The 22,192-nt window shown below is 43.2% G+C and overlaps 2 protein-coding genes, 1 long non-coding RNA gene and 1 other non-coding gene across 10 annotated transcripts in view, besides 1 other annotated feature; 2 read left to right on the top strand and 2 right to left on the bottom strand.

The window, feature by feature from the left end:
• The window catches only part of rdx (roadkill), a 64,997-nt gene extending 45,256 nt beyond the window's left edge, over positions 1-19,741 (top strand). Inside the window, exons 1-8 of one of the 5 annotated variants that reach the window (NM_142069.4) lie at positions 3,439-5,168; positions 15,700-15,850; positions 16,173-16,294; positions 16,363-16,524; positions 16,598-16,893; positions 17,016-17,194; positions 17,263-17,405; positions 17,472-18,847. In NM_142069.4, the coding sequence (NP_650326.3) occupies positions 3,877-5,168; positions 15,700-15,850; positions 16,173-16,294; positions 16,363-16,524; positions 16,598-16,893; positions 17,016-17,194; positions 17,263-17,405; positions 17,472-17,616 (2,490 nt within the window). In that variant the 5' untranslated portion in view covers positions 3,439-3,876 and the 3' untranslated portion in view covers positions 17,617-18,847. Of the gene's footprint in view, positions 1-3,438; positions 5,169-15,001; positions 15,535-15,699; positions 15,851-16,172; positions 16,295-16,362; positions 16,525-16,597; positions 16,894-17,015; positions 17,195-17,262; positions 17,406-17,471 lie in introns of those variants that run through there. The other 4 variants (NM_169564.2, NM_169565.2, NM_142068.2 and 1 more) reach the window with 4 other exon arrangements.
• Positions 5,904-8,009: a mobile genetic element.
• On the bottom strand, positions 12,127-15,069 carry asRNA:CR43460 (antisense RNA:CR43460). Of its 3 annotated transcripts, none has more exons than NR_048386.1 (2): positions 14,857-15,069; positions 12,127-12,647 (listed from the first exon to the last, which is right to left on the bottom strand). The 3 variants fall into 3 exon arrangements; NR_048387.1 differs by having other exon boundaries at positions 14,890-15,069; NR_048388.1 differs by lacking the exon at positions 12,127-12,647 and having other exon boundaries at positions 14,486-15,069.
• Positions 15,860-16,063, top strand: sisRNA:CR46363 (stable intronic sequence RNA CR46363). Its single transcript, NR_163214.1, has one exon. It is a non-coding gene; the product is annotated as a stable intronic sequence RNA CR46363 (long non-coding RNA).
• Positions 19,727-21,917, bottom strand: Orc2 (Origin recognition complex subunit 2). The gene is made up of 4 exons (NM_169563.2): positions 21,869-21,917; positions 21,221-21,810; positions 20,307-21,152; positions 19,727-20,236 (listed from the first exon to the last, which is right to left on the bottom strand). The coding sequence occupies exons 2-4, from the start codon at positions 21,792-21,794 to the stop codon at positions 19,800-19,802; spliced, it is 1,857 nt and encodes a 618-aa protein (NP_731873.1). The 5' UTR covers positions 21,795-21,810; positions 21,869-21,917; the 3' UTR covers positions 19,727-19,799.
• Between the last annotated feature and the right edge of the window lie 275 nt (positions 21,918-22,192).

Here is a 22,192-nt window from a genome sequence, read left to right as displayed (position 1 = left end):
TTACGTTTTCTATGAAAAATAGTCATTTTATTCTAAAAAGTAATAAGTATAAATCTTATACCAAATTCATATAAGTATTGAAACCACTGTGCCGGGGGAACGACAACGCCTGCCTTGATTGAAAATTGGGTTATTGTCAGCGACCCATTGAAGCGGCAGGGGCGATGTTATTAAACTTTTGTTTTATTTATGGAAATTAGTGTCAAGTAAATCATGTGCATGAGCATTTTGCAATATCGCCATGTATACTACAAAACACGGAGGCAAGCAAACACACTCAAACACATTGTGGAAAGCATTAGGCGAAATTTCTATTTCTAAAACAACACCAAATTCCATTGAAAATCAATGGATGGCAGGGGAGAGAGCATTGGAATATTGGACGGAAAAAAGAGCAGCAGGGGTCAGCTGGGCAATGTGAAAGTCCCAATGAAATTGAGACTCATTGAAGATTCAATGACTAAGTGGAAAAGGTGAACCAGTTGAGATTGTTTAATGTTTCCGCAAAAATCGAAAGGAAGTTGAACCGAACGCCTCCAGTTGGCTGGCTGGCTGGCTGGCTGGCGAAGCGAAAATCACAAAAATGCCCAAAGGTCGCTGAACGTCCGTTCGTCTCCGCCGGCCTTTGATTTCAAAGATGAGCAAATCGCCATCAAATATACATTCAGGCATATCCCCCCTTATATGGCCACTGTGGCATAATTAGCCGAGTGGGCGGTGATAACTTTGAAATTGATCGTGATGATCGAACAACTACATATATACGCTAAATGGCGAATTATAAAGAAACCGTTCAGTGTATTTTTCGTATGCGAGTTTGCCTTGGAATTTTTTTGGTTGCTTTAATGAATAGTCCATGAACCTTCTGAGACCTTTACTGGTAAATTCTTGCTTGGCAACACACTACACTTTGTAGTATTTTAAGAATGAAATAGTAATAGCAATCTAATTGGCTTTGCCTTAAATAAGAAATAAATGCAAATGCACTTCCTGTTTGACTATCTAGTGAATTCTAGTTGGTCTAAACAAAATCTTCAATGAAATTTTTTAAGCTGAATTTGATTGCTTTCGGAGCCAGCATACATTTCCAAAGCGGAAATTTGTATATCTCAATTATCCAAGCGATATCACAAGTTGCCCAACTCCGTTCACAATTCGTAGTTGCTACTTTCAACACCTCCCAGCGTCGCAACATCAAAGGGTGGTCCTGTGTGCCACCCAGCAACGACAACAACAACAAGCAGCAGGTCCGCATTACTGTCCAATTTTCACACATTCTGGCAATGTCAGAGGAACCCAGACCATCTAACTAATGAGCAGGCAAGCACTCACTTACCAAGCCGCACACACACACACACACACACACACATATATATGATGTGCGAGGCGGACAGAAGCTGAAACTGATGCGATCCGGACACGGGTCTTGTGTTTCAGTTCTCTGTGTGGCATGGCCACCGTGGCCACGTTGGACATCGTGGCCTAAAAGGACACACACGAAGCCCTTTTGGCCCTATGCTAATTTGCACGCCATAAATGAGACGAATGTGCCGAGTGGTGGCATGTGAAGTGTAGTTGCAGTTGCCGTCGTGCACTTAGAGAAAAAAATGTTATCGATCAAGTCCATTTGTAATTTAATTTATGTAAAACGTATATATAACAGACCAATTCTCAAATCCATAATTACCTCTTTCAAGGATTTTAAGAATTAATTTTTAAACTGAAATTACTCTATAAATCTAAACTATTTTTCCCTGTGCATTTGAGTAGTGGTTGCTGTTGCAGTTGCAATTGTTGCAAGTGGATAACTGCTGCGGCCCGTCATGGATCGAGTGGAAAGAAGTGGGAAGTGGATGAAGTGGATTTGGAGTGGGGGCGTGGCTAGGAGAGGAAACGCCGGCTGAAAGAACAAATCTGCAACTGGGTGGCCCCGCCAGAGTTCTGTGATGATGGGCGACTGCCAGAGACATGTGTTGCTGGTTCCTATATGCTCGTAGTTGGATGGCTAATGCCGCCGACAACGACAACGCCCCATTTGGATACACACACATACACTCACAGACATGCCGTGTACAAGTACAATGTGCCACCCAAAATTAAAAGAAGAGAAAAAAAAAACAGTTTTCTGACAAAGGACGACAGCTTACGTTTCCCGGCGATGTGCGTCGATAGGACGTTCCAATGTCAACTGTTCCTGTGGGAAAAACAGACAGGATGCACTGACAAAAAGTTATTTTAGGTGTTTATAATGTGTCATTGAATTTAATATGCAACATTCCTAAAAACGCTCTCAAAAGTGATTAAAATTATGGCCGTTTTTTTTTTGTAAAACCAATAATTGAAAAAGATTTGGCATGTACCTCAATATGTATCCCAGAGAAATATACATATTTCATATTTTAAGATCCAAACTGGCTAGAAATGTAAATTTATTTATAAAGTTGGTGGCAGAAATAGATAAAAATTGCGTGATTCAAGTTGTTCAAGAAAACTAACTTCCATTGTGGCAAGTTCCCTTGGAAAATGCACCAATTATTTTTGTTGTCGTGTATGGAGATTGGAGGCTTTTCAGATGGTGCTCATATTCCTTGATGACTTTTCCGTAGCCCCGCATTTTCGATGGCCCCGTGCGTATGGGTGTGTGCATGAATAATAGGAAGAAGCCCTTGAAGGACGCGCCAGAAGGCTAGCAAGGTGGTCAACGGGAAAGCGGGGGTGGGGGGCACACCGGATCGGACCGCCTCTGTGACCAAGTGATTACCGTTTATCGCCACGCCAAGGACCGCCGGCAAATGTAACCTCCGTCCTGCGAACACACGCGCACCCACACTTGAAGAACGCGTATACGCAGTGTGTGCGACACACACGCGCAACCATTTATCAGCTGGCCCTCAACGTTCGCTCTCTCACTCTTGCTCTCACTCTGTGCACTTGCGCACTTGGCCTCTCTCTCTCTCTCTCTCTCTTTCTCACTTCCTCTTGTTACCCAGTAATCGTAGAATATAAAGGTATGTCCCTTGCAATGGTTTATTCTTTACGAAACATGGCATATGTGCCAATGGGTTTTGAACTTGAGCGTATCTCTCTGGATGTTTGCCAATTAGAATTTCCATGTTATGTTGTGTAGATGAACAAAATGTTGTATTATCAAGTTATGTCTGTTCAACTTGGCAATGCAATTGATTATAATTTAGGGTACCTCCTTATCGACCCCCTGCACCCATAGTTTTCCCCCATATGTGCTCATCGACCTCACACAAAGCGAAACGAAAGTGTAGGTGTGCGTGTGTGTTACATGGTGAAACGCAGAGAGAGAGAAACGCTGCGAAACGAAGTGGGAACTGAAACGAGCAGCGCTGCCGGCGTCGCAATCGCAGTCGGCATCGCAGTCGGCGTCGCGAGCGAACGGCGGAAATTTCTGTATTTTCAAATTTCAGCTCATTTCGACGCGCACTTTCAAGCGGAGCGGTTCGTTCGTTTTGTGAGCGCTCAACTCGATTCAATTCGATTGGATTCGCCATTCGCCTGCTCTCTCGCTTCGTGTGTCGCCCCACCAAATACTATATAACTATAACTATAACATACAAAAAAAAAAAGCAAAGAAAAATCAAATCAAATACTACTACTCGAAACAACAAAATCGAGCACACACTCGAAAATTATATACAAATCGTAAGGCAACTAAAATATCAAGCAAACGGCATGTGGCAACAAAGAGATTTGTGCAAATGAAAAATTTTTAAGCACCAAAAAAGTTGAGCAATTTTTTACGCAAGCCAGGAGGAATCCGTATATTTTATAATCAATTCAAATCAAATCAAAATACATAAATAAGGTGTGTGAGTGTTTCGAAGTGTTTGCTATCAAAGTTGTAAAATGTTTGAGCCCTATGTGAAAATCAAGAAAAAGCGAAGTGTGAATGAAATCTATGAAAATGAGAATTTAGAGCAACAGCAACATCATCTTCAGCAGCAGCAGCAGCAACCTGCTACCAGCGATAATTGTTGCTGCGAGAACGGCGAGCCTCAGAATGCGCCTGAAGTTGCAACTGCAACGGTAGCGGCAACATCTGTGGCAGCAACATCTGCGGCAGCAACAGTCGCCACAGGAGCAGCGGCCAGCAGTAGCAGCAGCGGCAATTGCAGTCGCCTGCAGCAATTGATATCGACGCCACCAGTATTATTGCGCAGATCGTCGCTGCAACAGCAGCAGCACCAGCAACAGCAACACCACCCACACACGCCAGCAGCAACGGCAACACCACCGCAACAGCAGCAACAGCAGCAAGCTGCGCCTTCGGTTTTGCAACAGCATTTGGGTCACCTGAATTACGAAAGTGGAGCAACTGCAGCAGCAGCAGCAACAGCAGCGGCTGCAGCAGCAACAGTAGCAACCAGTAGAAGTGGCTCGGCAACACTGGCGCAGCATTTGGCAACACCCAGCAACATACTGCAGGCGGCATTCGGCAGCAGCAACTTGCAACACATACTAACGCGGTCCGCCCCCTCGCCCTCGTCCAGTGCGATTTCCTCCAACAACTGCAGCAGCGCCTGTGCGGGCAATACGCACTACAACGGTGGCAATAGCAACAGTGGCAGTAGCAGCAGCAACAGCAATCACCACAGCAACAGCATCATCGCCAGCCGCCTGTTCGGAGCCGCCTCCTCCTCATCCTCCTCGTCCTCCTCCTCCGCATCAGCATCCTCCTCGTCGGTGGCTGCCTCATCCTCTTCGTCGTCACACCATCTGCATAGCCATCATTCGGCGCTGACCAACTCCATAACGAATCGCATCAATCAGTCCATCAGGCGGCATCTGAACCAGCAGCAACATCACCATCCCCTCAGTGCATCCTCGTCCTCCGCATCGGCATCTCCATCTGCATCCACATCATCATCATCCTCCTATCAGCAATCGTCGGTACAACAGCAACATTATAATTGCGCCCATCCTGCACAGCAGCAGCAGCACCACCACCATCACCACAGCAGCAGCAGCAGCAGCAGCAGCAGCAGCAGCAGCAGCCATCATCACCACAACAGCAGCAGCAGCAGCAACAGCAACAATCAACAGCAACCACAACAATCTCCTCTGTGCCTAGTATTATTAGTTAAATGCCCCAATTCTAAGGAATTTTGTAACGCCGCCGCAAATTTCTGTGATAAAAGGTAAATATGCCACGCCCATTGGCCCATTGGCCCTCCTTTTTCTGTGTGTGTGTGTGTGTGTGTAAATGATCTATTTAGCCAAGTAGTAGTATCTCTGTAGGGCTGCTAATCACATTTGCATAAATATTATTGCTGTTTAAATGCCAGCCATTGGCATTTGTGGCACTTGAGCCATTAACACCTACTATAAAAAGCAGTGGCTATGGAAAATGCATACTATTTATATGCTAACTAGGTGGTCTTGAATGTGTGGCGATCGGTTAATGACAAAAGTTGAACTTTACAGCAATATCTGATTGGCTGCGAAGTCGAAGAAGACCTTTCAAAGCTAACCAAAATTGCATTCAAGCGCAAGAATTCTTTATCATATGAACTTAAGATCCAAAACATCAAATTCTCACACAAGAAAAACCCATCCAATAAGCAAAACTGAGCTCGAATTGGCCAGCTTAGCAACAAGTAATTGGCAACACAAACGGACGCACATTAACCAGTGTCAACAATCGTTGGCCCTCCAATTGGAAACTGAAATCCACTTGAGATGTGTGTGGCCCAGAGTGTGCTGATGACCCAGTTTAGTTTCCAGGACCCCTTGCGTTCTTGGCCACATTTCGAGTTACCATTGTCACATCCTTGGGTAACGGCCACAACAAACAAACAAAACCGCCGAACAAACAAAAGTTTGTTTTGTAAAAGTTTCTCAGCCATTTTTATCGCTGGCTATATGTGCATATATTTTTTTTTTTTTATTATTTGACTTACGGTAGGAAAATTAAAATCTTCTAAAGATACCACCTACCGTCCGTAGGTGGCATGCACGATTCATAAGCCCTATTGGAATTATGCCTACGTACTAAAACAAAAACCTCCGCGTGCTCTACAGTCCTTGCTCGCTCACCGGGACTGCCAGTCAAGGTATGACTTCGGTGAGCAGGATGTGAGGCCAGGTCGCACTCCCTTCCTTCAGTGTAGTCCATGGGGGCTCCTCCTTCCACCCTTTAGTCGCCTTTTACGACGAGCCGGGGACGCTGAGGATGAATTCTTCGCCCGCCGTCACCCAGGACACCAGTTTGGGCTTAGACATCCACTCTGTTGGCCATCTCGTCTGATCGGACACGCTTCATCATATTAATGATAATGCTGTGTCCCCGCTCCCAAGCCCCCCTGTTCGCCATCATAGCCGCGAACAAGCCACTAGGGCTGAACGGGGAACCTGACAGCGTCTTTAGCTGCTCTCTCTCCGCCGTGAACCTGGAGCAGTGCATTAGCACATGTTCTGCTGTTTCTTCACCGTCGACGCAGAACAAGCATTGGGCTGACTCTACGTGACGGAACCGGAGTAGATAGGCCCGGAAGCAGCCATGGTCCGTGAGGAACTGGGTTAGGTGGTAGTCCAAGCATTTGTGTTGGCACTCTGCCCAAACCGTCATCTCTGGGATGAGCTGATAAGTCCACCTCCCCCGTCGCGACGTTTGCCATCTACTCTGCCATTCACCTAATAGCCACTCGTGTGCCTCTTGCCTGGAAGCGCCACTCCGCATTAGGCTGAGAGCCTTGATCTCCAGATCAATCGGCGGCAGGCCTGCCAGCGCTAGCGCCGCGTCTTCGGATATGGTCCTGAAACCTCTAATGAGCCTCAGAGACATTGACCGTAGCACCGAACGAGCTCCTTTCAGGTATGAGACCCTGCCAGTGGCATTGCTCCAGACTGGTGCAGCGTATAGTAGCGAAGCCTTTGCTACTGACACCAGCAGTTTCCTGGCCGGGTGTCTTGGGCCTCCGACGTTGGGCATAAGCCTCGCCAACGAAGAGGCTGTGATTGCTGCCTTCTTGCTGGCGTGGCTCGCGTGGTCCTTGAACGATAGTCTGCGATCTATCATTACCCCCAGGTACTTTAGGGACTCTTGAGAGGTCACCTGTGTACCCTTGACGGAGACCAGCATGTTCTCCACCTTTTTCCTGCTGCTTAGTAGGACTGCTTCGGTCTTGTGAGCCGCTATTGCTAGCCCGGCTTTCTCGAGCCAGCGGATGGCAGCACCGATCGTAGAGTTGCATTTGTCTTCCAACCCTGCGATTGTTTTCGAGACAGCTGTGATTGCCACATCGTCAGCAAAACAATGCAGCTCTACTCCTACGGGCCTGTTGATGCCCAAGATCCCATCGTACATAATGTTCCACAGGATTGGTCCAAGTACCGATCCTTGGGGAACACCTGCCGAAACTCGGTATCTTTTTGGGCCATCTTCCGTATCGTACCATAGGACCCGGTCCCTAAAGTAGCTGCCAACGACTATCCTTAGGTACTCCGGGATCCCCATACGGTACATGGCCGCGAGGATTACGGGCCATCTGGCGGTGTTGAAAGCGTTCCTTACGTCCAGAGTCACAATTGCGCAGTATTCCTTCCTGCCCCCTAACCATCTATCACCAGAAATAGCGGTCTTGGCGATGTTACAAACGGCCGAAAGAGCGTCCAGAGTGCTCTTACCTTTCCGGAAGCCATATTGATGACTTCCCAGGCCGTTGATGCTCTCGGTGATTGCCTCTATTCTGGTATACAGGATACGTTCGAACAGTTTTCCTACTATATCCAGTAGGCATAGAGGGCGGTAGCTGTTTGCAGCATGTGCTGGTCCCTTGCCTTTCGGCAACAGGACTAGCTTCTGGCTTTTCCACCTTGTTGGGAAGATTCCGTCCAGAAGGCATTGCTGGAAGGTGGCCCTGAAGATTTCAGGTCTACCCAGCGCCACTGCTTTTATAACAGCTCCAGGAATACCGTCTAGTCCAGGGGCTTTGTTGGGTTTGATGCGCTTGGCTGCCTCGGCGACTTCAAGTTCTGTGCATATGTGCATATATGTACGAATGTATATGTATGTATATATTTAATTTTGATGACTTGTACTTTTTCCGTATATGTATGTTCGTTTCGGTTTTAGTTAGCAACCTCGGGGTAACCTAGATGGTTTTTTGAGATGACCTTACTTGCGTAAGTAATTGGTTTCTTCGGTGTGAACGAAACTCGATGATTTGCTTACTAATTCTATTGATCAGCCTGAACCACCCAAGTTTTGTACTACATTTCGCACCATCGAGAACTGGAGAATGTCGTAACTTTTCCCCGGGGCGAGTAAACACACGGAACTTAAGTAATTAAGTTCTCCCCATATATCAGCCACCCTTAATAGCTGCCTCCCAACATCGCACCGTCTCTTTCCACTGGCCGTAGGCTTTCTCCTTCGCTCCGACATGCTCTCCTTATCGCTCTCGTTGCTGCTTTCACACGGTGACCCCAAAAGGCGTTCGCCTAACCTCAAAAAGATGAACAGAAAATATAACAATTTGGTAAACACAAATGCTGATGGTTGGACAAACGGGGTCCCCACTCTCTACTTCTCTACGGTATTTTATTTTATTTATTCTCTTCTCTCTTTTTTTTTTTGTTTCTTGTGCTTGAGTGGCTCTCAATTTTCGGCTAATTAATGGGCGTGGGCGGCTTGCGTGCCAACCTTTGTCATTTGGGGTCAGCAAACAGCTGCAACAGCAGCAGCAGCAACATCTACATACAAGCAGCAGCTGCTGCTTCGTCATTGAAGAAGATAGCTGCAGAATCGAGACCATGGCTCGTGGTCGGTTTCTTTCTTAATGCTTTTGACCATGTGCCAGTAATTGTTAATGTTAATGTTATTGTTGGTGCTTATTCACTTTTCACTAGGGCGCTGCGTTCTGAATTTCGTGCACTTGTTGCTCATTTTCTCTGGCCTTGCCTTGCTGCAAATTGCCCGATAATCCACAGTATTTCGAACAAAAAATGTTCTTTGTCCCAGACGCTGAAGCCGCCGACGTCGTCGTCGCCGTCTGACGAATCTGAGTCATGGGCCGCTGATTGCGGACTGTTCTTTATCAGCTGGCATTCGACTAAAGTCTGCAGCCTTACCAAAAAATGCCGACAAACATTATTATTAAAATAACTGCTGCGGGCTTTTGGAGAAATCAATTCTGAGAAACAATCTATACATTTAAAAGTTAATTCTCTGAAATAATTGTGATATAATTCAGTATCACATATCAATATAAGAATAAAGCACATGTTATAAATTTAAATGTAATTTTTCAGCACACAAACAATATCGATTTTAAGCCTTGACACCAATAGTCGAATTCAACTTTCATATTTCGCTTCACAGGGCATTTCCGTTTCGAGCTGCAAAGAAAAACCCTTATTGTGTTTCGAATACAGGGTGTTTGTATTTATTATATGGCCTATAGTCTTCCCTTTGGTCTCGGTGTGCGGTTTTTGTGTTTTATCTGCTCGAATGGGAAGAGACGGGAAGTTTGCTTCACTGATTTTCACTGTGAAAGGGCTGGCGTTGCTGGTCGTTGTTGCTTCAACGCTTGGCAACATGTTCCTGCAACATTATGCAATGAACTTTTTCGGGCATCCGTTTGCTGTGCTGCTAAATCAATTCCTTTCCCCAAAAATTCGAGTTCAACCAATTATTAACAAATCGTGTTGTGTGTTGCAGTGCAACTTTCCAATTTTTGCTAGTTGTTGTTTTGCAGTTTTCATAAATTATTTAAAATGTAAAACTTTCAAAAATAGCGAAATTAAATTCATTAACATAGCCGCCGTTGAGCAAAAAACGAGTAAACATTTTTATATTTTTACTATAATTGAACTCGGTGCAGAGTTTTCACTTTGTTTAACACATTTCACCCAATGATCGTAAACCGAAAATCTCGCCCGGTCTTTCACTCAACCCACATTTTATTTAGAACAGATACAGATCTCTCGAAGAAATCAGGCAAGAATTTCTAAGCCAATAAAAAAGAAGATCTTTTAAGCCAACAAGATCACGACGCTTGCGCCTAAAGAAAAAGTAGTAGAAATCCCAAGCAAAACGCCACAAAACAAAAAAAGAAATGAAATGAAAGAAAAGAAAAAAGAAAGCACGACAAAAACAAAATGTGAAAACGCATGAAAGCCAATTTCTTCTCTCTCGCTCACAATTTGTTTAGAAAGTGCAGAGAAAGAGGTAAAAGCGGCAAAATGCAAACAAGCTAAAAGTTTGGCCCAAAACGTTTCAATGAAAATTGGGCACACAACATGTGGTTGGTTGGTTGGGTTGGCTGCTTGGTTTATTATTAATTTATTGATTTCATTTCTGCTCCGCTCTGCCCGCAAAACTTGTTTGCAACTGAAAATTTATTATCCAACAAAAGCAGCTGGTAAAAGGTGATATTGCTGCCCATGTATGTGTGTGTATGTGTGGTGTGTATGTTTTGAGCCACGCGCTAAAACGACAACGTGCTTTCGGCAAAAGAGCGGCTAAGAGAGAAACTAAGAGAGAGAGAGAGAGAGAGATCTCAAGCTTGGCTTGCAGCTACGTCATCAAACAAGTTTTTACGATTACATAAAGTCGCGTTCCGCTGTCAGCAAACTTGCTCTCGTTTCGAGCTTCGGGTTTCCACTTTTCGTTGTTGTAGCATCGGGTTTATTGTTTTTCTTCTTGTTATTGCTTCGGTGAAACTCGCTGCCGACTGCGCTGCCGGCGTCGAAGCTGAAACGCCTACGCGCCTGCGCACCTAGAAAAATATGGATTTTTATTGCAACACCTAAGCCAAGCACCATATTTAATTGGAAATCGATATTTAGAGCAAATCATCGATATTAAGTGATGGACTGGATTTCGATTTTTACCGATTTTTTATCTTTTGAGAATGAAGCTAATCTATAATCTACAATAGCACATGAATTACATCAATCGATAGCAAGTGTTTATTTATATATGACAATATTTCATGTTTTTTAAACTTAATATTTATCTAATATCTGCGAGGTAACCCAATAATTACACCTCATTTCCTTCCTTTTGCGTAACATATTTTCGCTCATTATAATTTGTTATTAGCACGAGCATAAACTTTCATTTGCATATGCTGCAATGCGCAAACAAAAAAAAGTGTCAAATAAATTTAGCAAAAATGGTTTTGGTTTGTGTGTCGGCCTAGTTTTTTTTTTTCGGTCACACAAAAAGTATGACACACGTTGATTAGCATTTGAAATCTGTAACGCAAGCAGCGCAGCAGTTATGTAAAAATTAACAGCATTAAAGTTATGCATTGAAAATGGGACGCGATTTTATGGCTTTTCGGTGGAGATTTCTCGAAATGAGATCAGAGCAAACAAACAACTTCAGTTTCCTAAAGCAATTACACATAGAATGGAATATGTTTACCCATAACAATGCATTTCTAACTCCTGTTTCAAAGTTTATTGATCCATTAATTGGATTAATGAAAGCAATGCAATGTGGAAAAGTCGAATCAGTTAAGGGTATAATTATGAAAGCATAATTTTCCACAACTTTCAATTGTTTTCATTAGTGCGAAAAACAATCGCATAGGCCAAACAAGGCAGTTAAAAAAAAAAAATAAGCAGCAGGCAAATTTCACTCTACTTACATGATTTCGTACGCTTTATATAACAACAACAACACAACTGCGAATCGACTTTCACGAAAAACTGCAAGCAAAACTGCAAATGCGAGCGTAAGTGCGAGTGCGAGTGCGACAGCAGCAGAGCGGCCAGAGCGGGACAGAGCGAGACGCCAAGCTTTCTCTCCCTCCGCAGAAATGCCGACTGCAAAGTAACTCCAAAGTCAAGCAAATGGACGACGCATCGAATCGTCGACGGAGTCTTGAGTGAAAGACCCAAAACGAAACTCCCCCCACCAAAGCAAAAAAAAAAAAAAATACAAAAAAAAGCCCATACAAAACCGAAACCAAAACGAAGAAACCGAAAGAAATGTTGAGCGTGGGAGTTTTTAAAATTAATATGCGTCAAACTGTTGACACTCCGCGGGGAAATTTGGAGAAAGAGTTTTACGGATTGTCGTGTGAATGGTGGTTGGCACACTCTAAAAAAAAATAGAGAATTAACACAGCTTAAGCGGATTTTATATAGATTTATTATAGTTACAGAACAACATTTAATTTATGATATAGCTAGATTCCTGGTTTTCCTAACACATTTTTGAATATAGTGAAATATTCTTTTAATTAAGAATATAATCCCTATTTTCAACTTACATATGACATATTTACATATATTAATAATCTATACTTAGGGGCTTAAATTGCCATCTATCCGAGTTGATAGTTTTTTAACCTTAACCCCTAACCGCCAATTAGTTTTACCCTGTGCCCAAAGTTAACCCTTTTTCCTCGGTTGGGTGGGTGTCATCATTGTTGTTTTTCGTGGTTCAAGATGTTGTTTGTGTTGTTGTTTTGAACGTTGTTTGTTGCCTCTGTTGCATTTGTAGCGGAAGTGAAGTTGTCGAGTTTGTTTTGGGAGTTGGACTGCGTTGAGTTTCTCTTTTGAAATCATTTTCATTGGCATGAAAGTTCACATTATTTAAATTAAATTGATGCCGCCGTGGCCGTCGCTGCTTCTTCTTCTTCCCTCGGTCTGGTTGGCGACTGAAAAATGAAAATGAGCAGAGAAAAACAAAATGTATCTTTGCATCTGTGTTTTTGCAACGACGGCGCCGCGTTTATGTAAAAAAAAAACCAAAAGAAAAGCGTTTCCTTTTGGCTCGAAAACAACGGCGACAACTGAAAAGCGTTTTTCACTCAACTCATTTGTTGTTGTGTTCGTTGTTGTAGTTTAGGCGGCGAGTGAAAGGAGCCTTTGTTGTTGGTGAAAACGCCAAGTGAAAAGCCATGCGATAATTTGTTGTAAAAAAAATGAAAAATTTTCACAATTTTCGGTGTCGGTTGTGCAGTTGTTGTTGTTGTTCGTTTCGTTTATTATTGCCTTTTGTTGTTGCTGCCTTTATCAAATTTCATTTAAATGCTAATGAAAAGTTGCCGGAAGTGTGGAAAGCGCCAAAGCGAGTCGCTGCCAAATTATATAACTTTTCCTTCATTTTTTTTATTTTTTTTTTGCAGTGAAAAGCCAAAATCTTTCTTTCATTTTTATACCCCAATGATCGAGCAGCTGGTCAAAAAAAAAAACCCGCTTTCCCGAACTAAAGCGATTTATTAAATGTTTTAACGCGTGCTCCTCCTTCATTTGTCATAAATGCACATCCATGTTGATCGAGGAGCCCACCACACAAATGGGCGATCTCCCGCGGAGATGAGTTCTACCTACTATTCCCAAGATTCCTGCCCGATCCATGACCAACTGCATTCGTTGCATCCCAGCTGTCGGATGTTTGTCTCGATGCCTTTTGGCCCTAAGATCTTTTGGGTCCTTTGGACCACACTCGCTCGCTATGTGGGTTTGTTCTGCAGCAGAACTAATGGTTTTTGCTGGCTAAGTAAGCAAATCGAATGGCGCATGACCACGGGAATCGGTGGGATTTGTGTCTAGGTGTGTGTTTGCCAAACAATTTCCATTTATTTACATTCAAACAGAGTTAATACTATAGTTTCCTATGGTCAGTGTATTATGAAGGAAATGAAGAAAAGAATAGAATGTTATTCATTAGATTGCTGTATACAATATCTTTAATCCCACATAAATACTTATACTTACTCCTATTCAATGGCGTTTTGTCTTCTATGAGTCATGCTTTTCACCTTTGCCCAGCTTTATTCGATTATCAGGTTCTTGACTACTACTTCTACTCATTTACCCAAGCTCAACCTTCTTGTGCTCAAACTTCTGTGATTTTGTCATTCGCCTTGTGGCGCCAAACAAATGAATTTCAATGTCATAACAAAACAAAAATGTTTGCCTCCAGAGGCCCTTGGTTTCCAAAAAGAGCGACAGGGATGGGTGTATTTTGGATACAGTGGGGAATAGAGAGAAAGAGCGAGAGGGAGAGAGAGAGGGAGCTTGAGGCCCCAATGCCAAATCAATGTCATTAACACTAAGGCACACTCACTAAAAATTGAATAAAGCGGCTTTACTGAGTGCTAAAAACGCGGTCTACGGTTTGTTCACCTTGACGAGCTGCGTCAACCTTTTGATGGCTCACACTAACACTCACAATCACACTGTTACACACACTCGCACACACGAGGCCCATTGAAGGTCCTTCAGCTGGATTTGATGATGGCCATCAAATCGCCAGCAGCCGCAGAAAACGGGCAGCACCTTGAAAATCTCAACCTTGTCGAGCTGAGCTGAGCTGTAAATCGCTCGTGTGCCGCAGCCTTGCACAGATTTTTCCGACATTTTCCACGCCTTGCATCTGCACAGCGAAAATTCTCAGATCGATGAATCCTAATTGAATGTCCTTAAACGTACGGAAATGGATTACTGCCACCCTGCATACGGTTTACTAACAAATATGATATATTTACAAGTCTTAATGGTTTTTAATTATAACTAAAAAGTGTACACTTCAAATTATTTAAATATTCTACATAATATTAACTTAAGCTGAAAATTAATAGGAATTTTTTTTTAGATTTTTCACTGAGTGTTGTTTTGTTTTTCTCTCTGTGTAAGAAAGCCGTTTCCTCTGCCATTTGCCGTCTTGCATCTGCATCTGCGCACACACACACACACACACATGTGTCTGTAAGGACTGTGTTATTGTTGCTTTTGTGCATCAGCAGATCCTTCTGCCCATCCTCCTCCACTCCCCTCTCTTCATCTCCCTCTCCCTCTCACCATCTTGCACCTTTATAAGGTGAGTGAGTAGCTCACGTTCACATTCACATTCACATTCACCTTCACCCTCCGCTCAGCGACTGGCTGACTGACCCATTGTTTGTCAATTTTCCACTCCTGGCCAACATTTTCCTGGTCCATTGTTTGCTGTCATCTGCAGCGCTCCTAAATCCTTCTGCCTGCCGAGATTTTCCGTGTCCATCAGTCAGTTTTCCACTGCTGCTCCTGCGCAACGGTTGTGCGTGTTTTCCTTGTGATATTTTTAACGTTTTTAAATCATATTTCTATTTTTTTTGCGGCTGCTTAACTTCTGACAATCGCTGAATGCAAACGGAAAGCTTCGAAAGCTCTAACTTCGTCATTATCTTTATCTGGGATTGGATCTAATCTCCGATATCTGTGCGGAATAACGGACCTTGAGAACCATTGTTCTTCAGCCATTATGAACGCTCCACTTTTTGGCGCATTTCGTTTCGTCGTCTTGTCCATGCGTCTGTGTCTCGTCCATCGTTTTAATTAGCAAAGCAAAAAAAAATCACTAAATCCTCCAAAAGGAATAATTTTTGCGCGATTTAACTATTTCGTGTGACTTTGTGTGTTAATTTCAACGGGCGGCAAGCTGGAGAACTCGCTGCTGTTGAAACTGCTCAATCTTTTGGCCAGGAACTCGAATTCCGACAGTAATTTCGTCAAAGTTGAGTTCGAGCGCAGCATCATGGATCTCATACAAGAGCCAAGGTGACCCCCACTTCGCATTCTATACACTTTAATGATGTGCCTAAGAGATCAATAGTTCATTTAAGTTCTAGTAGTAAACTCATCATAGTTAAGCTTTGATTAGCTGCATCCTCTGTTATTCCGTACTAATTCCGATCATTTACACTTTTTGCGAATTCCTTGCAGATTGCCGGTGAACGAATGTCAGGCAAGCCAAACAGCTAGAGTCACCTCGAACCTGCACGCATCCAGTAGCACGATGGCGGTCAGCCGTGTACCATCGCCGCCCTTGCCGGAAGTTAATACGCCAGTTGCCGAGAACTGGTGCTACACGCAGGTAAGTGCATCCAGATCCCATGAACGGATTAGGTTTCCACATCCCTGTCGCTGGGTTTTTTGGCATTCCTATGGATTTGCAAACAACTGAGCCAGCCAGCCAGCCAGCAGCGAACCGATCGGATTTCACAAATATTGTAAAACGAGAGTCCATATGGTTGTAAAGGCGGTAAGTGCATTTCCGTTGCGAGTGCACAGGTACAGGTGTGTTGACTGTTGAGTGGCGGCTCAGGTGTAGGAAACCGGATAAGTTTGTGGCACTATTTACGTGGGAAATTATATATATATATATATATTAACCCCCCTATACGTTTCATTCGCAGGTCAAAGTGGTTAAATTTAGTTATATGTGGACCATAAATAACTTTAGTTTTTGTCGGGAAGAAATGGGTGAGGTACTCAAATCGTCCACATTCTCAGCCGGTGCTAATGACAAACTAAAATGGTGAGTTGATAAATCATACGATCCACTGATCCATACGATACTAATTCGTTTGTTGTTGTGCCGCACAGGTGTTTACGGGTTAACCCCAAGGGTCTCGACGAGGAGAGCAAGGATTACCTTTCTTTATATTTACTGTTAGTTTCGTGTAATAAATCAGAAGTCAGAGCCAAGTTCAAATTTTCCATACTGAATGCGAAGCGTGAGGAAACCAAAGCAATGGAATCCCAAAGGTATGTACGGCAATCTGTTTTAAACATAAACAAATTGTGATCATCGACTAAAACATGTATTCACCTCCCGCAGAGCTTATCGTTTTGTGCAGGGCAAAGATTGGGGCTTCAAGAAGTTCATCCGACGAGACTTCCTGCTGGACGAGGCCAACGGCCTGCTGCCGGAGGATAAGCTGACCATCTTCTGCGAGGTCAGCGTCGTGGCGGACAGCGTGAACATCTCCGGACAATCCAATATCGTGCAGTTCAAAGTGCCCGAATGCAAGCTGTCCGAGGATCTTGGCAATCTATTTGACAACGAGAAGTTCAGCGACGTCACGCTCTCCGTGGGCGGTCGAGAGTTCCAGGCGCACAAGGCCATATTGGCAGGTAAGAGACCAGATCAACAGATCAGCAGACCAAACCATAGCATATACTTGTTTATTTGACGAGTATTTGTCTTAAATCCCATTACCATATAGTAATTATTATACATTTCTTTTTACTTGCAGCGCGCAGCGATGTCTTTGCGGCCATGTTCGAGCATGAGATGGAGGAGCGAAAGTTGAATCGTGTCGCCATAACCGATGTGGATCATGAGGTTCTTAAAGAAATGCTGCGATTCATATACACGGGCAAGGCGCCCAATCTAGAAAAAATGGCTGATGATCTCCTAGCGGCTGCTGATAAGGTGAGTTTGCCATCGAATTGCGCGATTTAAAATGGTTTACTTTATCAAAGATCTCATCTATATTGCAGTATGCACTCGAAAAGCTGAAAGTGATGTGCGAGGAGGCGCTGTGCGTCAATCTCTCTGTAGAAACAGCAGCCGAAACCCTAATATTAGCTGATCTCCACAGTGCGGATCAATTGAAAGCACAAACGATAGATTTCATAAATACGTAAGTTATAACATGGACTTACTTATCCAATCAGTTGGCTAACCGATGATTTTACTCGATTTACAGTCATGCCACCGATGTGATGGAAACCTCCGGCTGGCAAAATATGATCACAACACATTCACATTTGATAGCGGAGGCATTTCGTGCGCTCGCAACACAACAAATCCCACCAATTGGACCACCAAGGAAACGCGTGAAAATGAGCTGAAACAACAATGCAACAACTACAAACACACCAACAACAATAATAATAATAATAACAACAACAACAACAAGAGCAACTACAATAACAACAGCAGCAACAATTCGTACACCAACAACAATCAACAATCAACAGCAAGAACAACCAGAACAACAACAAGTAACCCAAACTACTACAACCAACAATCGATTCAACAATCGCAACAGAAAGCAGAACTCCAGTCGATGCAGTGGCCGCCATGTGAGATATCTGATGGATCGATTGGCGGAGAACCTCAAGAATGCATACGGCGGCAATACTACAAACGCAATAGATTATGTTAAACGCAGACAGATAATGCAAATGCAGGAGCAAAAGCATAGCGAGCCGTACCGTTTATTGTTTCGATTTCAAGTAATTTAATTCACTTTGATAAACTTGATTTTAAATGTATTTTATTTGTTGATTTAATATTACCTTATGATTAATATGTTTACGAGTAATAATTATGAATTAATTTTAATCTTAAGTCAAAACACAACTTGAAACAAAAGCAGCAATTAAAGAAGAAACAACAACAACAAAAACAAAAAAACCTAAAAAATAATGCAAACAAAAAAAGAGCATAAAAAACAAAACGGAAAGTAAAATAAATTAAATTTAAAGTAAAGTAAAAACTAAAAGTAAAAATCGAAGGCATAAATACAAGCAGAAATAAAGAAATTCACTGAGAAAGCGTAACTATTATTATTATTATTATTATGATTACTATTATTACTATTATAATTACCGATTACTGCGTATAATTACAAAGCGTACACTTTGATTGTGATGTATATTCGATGAGTATGACTAATGAGTAACGAGTAAATGAGTAATGATACGGATATGATAATGAAGTTGATTTATATATTGTGTATATGTAAACTCGGAAAAAATTTTCAGATTCAAGGTTTAATTGCACCCACCACCCACCAAAATCGAAGAACTCCCCCATGAAATTGAGGAGAATGTAAAAATTTATTGTTTACCCGAGTTCTAAACTTTAATTTACTTTTCATCGCTGAATTCATGCCTGAACTTTTGTTTTTCGATTCCCCTCGTCTTTTCTTAAGTATCTAAAAGTATCTAAATTTCAATATCAGACGCCTGTTTCTCTTTGTTAAGCGCAAAATGTAATTAATTTGTTGTACAAAACTATAAAAACAAACAAACAAAGCATTGTCGAAATAAACGCAAGCAGTAGCAATTTGTGTATAATAAGCCGATAAAAGTGAAAAACCAACAACACTCTTGCATCGATTCATTTTGTAAAAGGGGAGATTCTCTTGGGTGGTTTCTCTTCTGATTGATTCAGAACCACATTCTGCCATTCATTCCCACAAACGAAGCTTAAAAAAAAGGACGAGCAAAGTAAACGTGATAACAATTATCTAACTATTAAAGAAAAAGTAAATGTGCGGCGCAGGAGATAAGACATTTTTATATGCAAAAATGCTGATCGCAAACTCGGTGTGTACAATTCAGGTATTCAGGAAGGGGTAGAATTTTGCAATAAACTCAAAATAATATTAATAGGAGCCAGCCATGAACGATTCCCCATTGTATGTGTACTTCCGATTGACTTCGCATGTGATTTGCTATCAAGAAAGTGTAAATAAACTAGCCTTAGTCGCAGCAATTACATTTCGTTTCGAGTGCACAATTAACTAGTTACAAGTCCAACGCTTTAATCTGTGTATGTGCGTGTCTGTATAGTGAATAGGTAACCGATATTAGCCTTTGGAATGGATGAGGAGCACGGAATGGTCAGGCGGTAGTGAGTCTTATCATTTTTGGCATGCTTAGCTATGTTTAGTTCGCCTCTTCTGATCCTTAAAATCGTATCCAAATGCGCTCTCATCCCCGCAGTCGTCGAGCACTTGCAGTGCTTTGTGAAGTTTTGTGTTGCTATATGCTCGCAACTGGAGCTGAGGAAAAAAACTAGCCATCCTAGAATGTGTATCTTCGAGCAAAGCGACAAATTTTATGCATGCCAATCTTAATGTGTAGAAATTGACAAAAAAATAAAAAAGAGCGAAAACAAACACTGCGCACTCATCATGGGCAATACAAGTGACAGCAACACAACATTTTTAAAAAGCGAAATTGTAATTGTATTTAACAATATTAGATAATAAATTAATATGTTCTAAAATTACGCCGATGGCCTATTTCTTCTCCTGCTCCTCGAGAAACTGCTGCAGCAGTGCGCCATCAATGGGAATGGTTAGCTGTTCGGAGCCATCAACGCTCCGTTTCGATTTGACCAGCTTGTGGTCGAGGAACTCGGTGAGCTGGGCACGCAGTGCCAGATCTGAGCTGACCAAAAATGCTTCGCGACAACTCGAATAGAGATCCCTGAACGGCATGCCCTGGTATGTGGCATTGCCCTTGTTCTTCAATTGATACTTAACAATCAGCATGTAAATGCCACGCGAATTGGTCGTTAGCGATGAGAAGACACTGCGCATCGAGGAGAGGGCCAATTCGCCGGAATTCTGCACCAGCAGCGAGTTCTCGAACGCAGTTTCGTTCGTATATGGCAGCATTGTTGTGCAGTCCCACCACGAGAAGTTGAAGCTGCACAGCTTTCCCTGGTCCCACACTGCAAATTCGTAAACAATAATTAGTTTTGCTGTCGCACTATAAAGATCTCAAAGCATCGGTGCACTCACACAGTGGGGTATTTATGTGATCAATGGAGGCCAGTAGATGAATGTTCGGTATGCGCGCCAGGCGCGAAAGAATCGCCTGTGCCTTCACATTGCGAAGCATGGCTCCATCCAGATTATGGACGATTAAGAACAAATGTGTTTCCGGTATCAGTGCGAACTCCTCCTCGATCATATCCACTGCTTCATGTGGATTAGCCGGACTAATGCCCGCATCTAATATGTCGCTTGTGATGCTATCCAGCATATCCTTGATGGTCAGACTGGGAAAGAAGCCATTCACCACCAATACCGTTTGCTTATGCAAAACTTCCCGATGGAATGACTGCAGCAGCTGGTGCTTGGAGCCCAATCCATATAGAAGTATATTGAAGCCTTCGTTCAGAATACACATCCACTTGGGAAAGTACGATCGATACTCCTCCATAATGGCATTAATAGAACCCTCATGCTCCGCCGATGTCTTGATTTCCGACAGCAAACTGAAAACACGATCGGCGGCCAGGCGAGGATTCTTTAGGCGATCCAAGGTGTGATCCGAAGTGAGGATCTTGCTGCTGGCATGCGAGTGAAAGTAACCATCGCTCTCGGGCACAAACTCATTCGATTTTTTCGCCCTCGCCGATTGTCGCAGGCGGGCTGCCGATGGAGTTTTCGGCAGAACGGGGACTACAATGGCACGGCGGGCTCTACTGGGCGTTTTGGGCTCATCATCGGCGGCGTCGTTGTCAGAGGAGTTGCCAGCATCGCTGCTACTGCTGCTGGAGGAGGATTCCTCGTCACTGGGCCGGAAATCGCTTTCATCTCCAGAAAAATCCTCATCTGAGTCGGCCACTATTTTGGCAATCTCTGAAAGTGATAATGAATTTATAAATAATGGAAAAAATGGTAAAAGGACGCAGAAAAAGGCTACCCACGCTTCTTGACGCGGGTGCGCACATGGGCGGGAGTCTTTGGCTGATCCATGGACTTCTTGCGCTTCGTATCCGGCGTCTTGACACCCAAACGCGGCGTTTTTGGGGTCTTGGGCGTGCAGGGCGTGGCATTTAGGGCGGCCAGTGCCATGGCATCGCGTTTCTTGGGCGTATTGAAGCCAAACATGCTGGTGCCGGCCACATTGTACTCGGATTGGATGAGATGCAGATCCTTGGCAGCGGGACGGGCAGCATTTTCCGACTCCTCGATGCTTTCTTCTTCTTCCTGATCCTCCGCATCGCTGCTCCGTTCATCGGACATTTCCACATAGTTCACAACAATTCGCTCTTCCTGGCCTTTTCCATTGCTTTCCTTCTGGTACGCCTGGTATTTCTTGGTGGGACTTGGACGTCGGGTGGAACGCCGACTGGTGACCTTGGGCTGAGATTCCACTGCATTCCCAACCATTGCCGTGTTCAAGTCCTCGGATTCCTCCTCCGAATTGGTGAGGTTCTCAATGGACATGAGGTTCTCCTTCCGCGGCGTCTTGTAACCGCCTTTGTTGCTGGCACTCATGACGCTTGCCACTTCACTGGGGGCCCTGATTATCAAAATATTCAATTGGTAAACAAATAGTTCGCAAAATATACTCAATGCTCAGAAGTGGCGGGAATTATCGATAACTAAGACATGCCAAGAGTGTGGCCAGCTCTCGACCTAGGAAGTAGCTAAGTTTCTAGCGTAAAAAAAACTAAAGGGGCATGACAATTAAAACACAAATGTTATAAATATTTGTATAAATATATATTTATATAGGTAATAATTACAAAAAGAAATTCCGTGACACAGTTTTTAGAAATAACTATATTGTTCGAATAAGAATTGCATACGTTATCGATAAATTTAAATTAGAATCCAGTCACTGACAAAAGCTGAAGTGTTTGTTGGCAACACGTGCGCGTACAAAGCGGTTA

Source organism: Drosophila melanogaster, chromosome 3R (genome assembly GCF_000001215.4).
Source record: "Drosophila melanogaster chromosome 3R".
Lineage (NCBI taxonomy): Eukaryota > Metazoa > Arthropoda > Insecta > Diptera > Drosophilidae > Drosophila > Drosophila melanogaster.
The sequence above is the reverse complement of the archived record's forward strand: the minus strand, read 5'-3'. Positions and strand labels throughout refer to the sequence as shown.

Excerpts from the sequence above, each read along its gene's own strand:
- Orc2 (NM_169563.2), bottom strand. The coding sequence starts at position 21,794 with ATGAGTGCCAGCAACAAAGGCGGTTACAAGACGCCGCGGAAGGAGAAC. Across the intron at positions 21,153-21,220 it reads GCGCACCCGCGTCAAGAAGC|AGATTGCCAAAATAGTGGCC; the intron begins GTGGGTAGCCTT and ends TATCACTTTCAG. Across the intron at positions 20,237-20,306 it reads TCACATAAATACCCCACTGT|TGTGGGACCAGGGAAAGCTG; the intron begins GTGAGTGCACCG and ends ACGAATTTGCAG.